The sequence below is a fragment of the Camellia sinensis genome, unplaced genomic scaffold (assembly GCF_055761805.1).
Source record: "Camellia sinensis isolate YWXY unplaced genomic scaffold, ASM5576180v1 Unanchor1, whole genome shotgun sequence".
NCBI classification, from domain to species: domain Eukaryota; kingdom Viridiplantae; phylum Streptophyta; class Magnoliopsida; order Ericales; family Theaceae; genus Camellia; species Camellia sinensis.
Genome location: NW_028128987.1, coordinates 24,548,197 through 24,552,351, shown reverse-complemented (window position 1 = coordinate 24,552,351; position 4,155 = coordinate 24,548,197). Strand labels below are relative to the sequence as shown.

General features: G+C 37.5%; 1 protein-coding gene across 1 annotated transcript; it reads left to right on the top strand.

The window, feature by feature from the left end:
• Window positions 1-1,581: 1,581 nt before the first annotated feature.
• LOC145814144 (G-type lectin S-receptor-like serine/threonine-protein kinase LECRK3) lies at window positions 1,582-2,565 on the top strand. Its single transcript, XM_082910669.1, has one exon. It carries the CDS (start codon window positions 1,582-1,584, stop codon window positions 2,563-2,565), a length of 984 nt encoding a protein of 327 aa, XP_082766795.1.
• Window positions 2,566-4,155: the final 1,590 nt, after the last annotated feature.

Below are 4,155 nucleotides of genomic sequence, written 5' to 3'. Positions count from 1 at the left end.
AAAATATTTTAAAAAATTAATAAATACATAAAAATATGAAAAATGTACTAGATTTTGATATTTTTGGTATTTAGTGAATTTTTTAAAGATTTTTTTCCACAAAAATTATACTTTTTAAGTGTATTTATGTTAGGTGTATCTAAAAATTAAAAAAATTGCTTAAAATATTTTTAAAAATTCAGTAAAAATAGAAAATAGGAAAAACAAAAAAAATATAATTTTTTGAAAAAATATTTTAAGAAACTCAAACCAAACAAAGTGAATACTCTTATAGTTAGCTTTCACGTATTCTTTATGAAATTCTATTTTTGGCAAAGACCCAATCTACACTCATTGTTCATGATGCCATGTTTGACCCGTGTATAGCTTGGTAAATCTGGGATACCTAGAAGTAGCATAGAAAAAAAAAACACAGCGTATAGAACTGATAACAAAATTATCACATAATACACCACTATGGGACCCACACATTATCAAATCCCATAAAATAGATGATTTATTTTAAGAATTATACTTGTGAGTTCATTTTTTTAGACATGAATATGATAAAATTAAATGTTACGATTATTGAATCGACTTAATTTTTTTTCATGAATGATATACATGGTAGACCTTACAAAATGAATGGTTTGGATCATTGAAACATAACCCATAGTGACCCCACAAGCCTAAACATGACTGTCAAGTTGAGATTTGAACTTTAGAAAAACCCAACCTTAGATGAAATTATTCATAGAAACATTTAATTTCATCTCAATTTTATTTTCCTAATTTACAAAAATTGTGCCTTATTCTTATATTTTTTTTACTATATTGACTTAAAATAAGGTTTTGAAAAGCGATTGTGGTCGCCATAATGGTTGCGGTGATGCAGTAGCAGTTACGGGGTGTAAAGGCTGTAGTGTAACGGTTGCGGTAACCAAAACCGTGATTTTTTTTTTAGTGATTCAAGAAAATATAGGTTTGAATCTTATTTTCAAATTTTGTCCATGTCTAAAAAGTTAATCCTTCCCGCTTAGTACACGTGTATTGATCTGTTCACTATACTAATTGATTCATAGCCGAGTTAATACCTAATTCACTATAGATATGATGAATCCCCACTTAGTGCATGCGTATTGATCTGTTTACTATACTAATTGATTCATAGCCGAGTTAATACCTAATACACTATAGATATGATGAATTCACAATCAATACGATTATTATAAAAGTGTTTTTCTCATTAATTCTTTAAAATTACAAGCTAACCAATTTTCATTTTTATTAATTGCCATTCCATTAAAAATCGTCCTTTTTATATTGCACGTATCATGTGAGGTGAAAATAAGTCCAACATTATGACAATTATCGATATTTTATTTTGTGGACTTTTAATGGTCCAGGCAACTATATATGTGGCTCTGATAGAGTCATTAAAGAATGGTGGCCAAAGACCAATAATGCTATGGATGTAGAAGTCTTCGTTGAAAGGTACAGGTTGACTTCAAAGTCTTTTTCTCTGCCTAAAAAAACACCTTGATCTTTCTTTTTTTATTCATTCATTTCCATCTACCCAAATCGAGCTTGATCTATCAATCAATGGCTTGTGATCTACCTTATCATCCACTCTTCCACTTTTTGTTACTCTTCCTCCTGCCATTTTCTATTGTTGCTCGAACTAATGGTACCATGGCTATGGGTACATCTGTCATTGCAAATAACAAGGACACCCCATGGCTGTCACCCTTTGGTGCTTTTGCATTTGGGTTTAAACCACTTGAGGAAAATAATCTCTTCTTGCTTTCCATGTGGTATTACAAAATACCAGACCAAACCATTGTCTGGTATGGGCATGATGGTGTCCCTATCTTAACGGGATCCAAACTAAGCCTAACTGTTGACAAAGGGCTAGTGCTCAATGACCCTCAAGGCAAAGAATTGTGGAACTCTCAGCTTATTCTCAACGATAATGTTGCTCAAGGTTTTATGAATGATACTGGCAACTTTGCCCTTGTGCGCAGCGATTCTGTCAGTCTATGGGAGAGTTACAAAAATCCAACTAACACTATGTTGCGTACACAGATTATGGAGTCCGATGGGGTAATATTTTCTCGCCTTTCGGAGACCAATTTCTCGCAGGGAAGGTTTCAACTCCGTTTGCTTCCGAATGGGAATCTTGTCCTTAATAGCAGAGACATCACTTCAAATGTTGCTTATGCTGCTTACTATATCAGCGGCACGTATGATTCCTCCAATTCGTCCAATTCTGGTTACCAAGTGATCTTCGACGACACAGGATTCATGTACATATTGCGAAGGAATAACCAAAGATCCTATATCACACAAAGTATGTTGTTCCCAGCCACTGAATATTTTCATAGGGCAACTCTGGATTTTGATATAGTTTTCACCCAATATTATCATTCGAAGACTTTCAATAGCAGTACAAAGTGGACTCCTATTTGGTCAAAGCCCGATAATATATGTGTTGACATTGGTGGCGGTGAAGGCAGTGGGGCTTGTGGGTTTAACAGCATTTACAAACTCAATGATAACCAAAGGCCAGATTGCAAATGCTACTAGGGTATTCCTTACTTCATCCGAACAATACATATGGAAGCTGCAAGCCAAATTTCACGCAAAGCTATTTAGAAGATGACATCGATTCTGCGGAAGATATCTACAATTTTGAGACACTAATCAATATTGATTGGCCACCATCTGACTATGAACATATGATGCCTGCGACTGAAGCGCAGTGTAAAAGGTCTTGCATTAATGACTATTTTTGTGTTGTTGCCATTTTGGGAGAGGGTAGTTGCTCGAAGAAGAAGCTGGCACTTTCAAATGGGAGAGAGGACAATGTTGTTGTGGAGAAGTGGTTTAGAAATACTCTTCTGATTCTGGGGAACGCTCGAGATCCTCTTCCGGTCACCTGAAAAGGAATATACACTCTGGCGGGGGTGCCGGAATTAGCACTCCGACGGACAAGTCAGTAACCACACTCAGGAATACTTATATTCTAAGTTAAGCACTACAATTCTCACATACCTTTCTTAGTCTGTTTTTCATTTATTCATACTTGTTTCCTGGGCCTCATGGCCAGGCCCATTTGTCGCTCATCGTCCTCTTATTTACTCGGCTCCATGGTTTAGTATCTGTTCGGCCCATCTATTATATTCGACATCCTTATCATGCAGAGTAGAGCCGTGTAATATATGTCTTCTAGAGTATGCTTTTGATTATTCCAATTATTCGGCTCCCCTAACTGCCCCCCAAACACCTCGCTAGCATCAGTTAGTCGGCTTGTTTGGCTAGAAGTCAAAAAATTCGGCTGTTAATCCTCTTACCGATGCGTGTCAAAACGCGTGTGTGCTTTTTGGTCATTATAACGCTTTCCTGCCCCATTCGTGCTTCTCTCGCATTTATTACGATTTGAAACTTAAGTCCCTTCGAAAACATGCTTTTTCAAATATTTGAACTTCTTGGACTGCCAGTCGGTATCTCTTCTTCGACGCATTTTCTACAACTCTTATCCATTCTCTCCTCGTCTCCTTTGCCTTTCGTAAGTTTTCTTCTCTTCTCCTTGCACTCCTATTTTTTGTATTTATTTTTGATTTAGGATATCCTTGAGTCCTTGCTAGAATGGCTAAGCATTTGAAAGACCACCTTTCCGAAGGTCGAATTTCTGGATTCCAAAAACATTTTTCTATTCCTGAGGATGTCCATCTTGCTCTGGTAACGGACAATACCCTTGATATGGAGAGGGACGACCAAAATACAATCATCTTCCCTCTCCTATCTATTGCGAAGGGCGGAGTTCGCTTTCCCCTACACTCATTTCTTAGGGTCATCCTCTGCTATCGGAGTCTGATTCCTTCGCAACCTAATGTAAACTTTTTTCGAATCGTAATGGGAATCGTAGAGTTGAACTGGCATCTCAGGATCAACCTCGGCATTTCGGCAATTCGGCACTACTATGCTTTAGCCAAATCCTCCGGTCGGCTCGGGCGCTACTTGCTAAGGGCCAAGGACACTGACCATCACTTAGTGACGATGCTTGCCAGCTCTGGCAAATGAGTTGACGATGTAATGGTCAATGTCCAAGGTAACTGGAAATTCGACGAGGGCAAAGATCGCCTGAACCCTATTCCCAGACGGAGGGGTGAACCA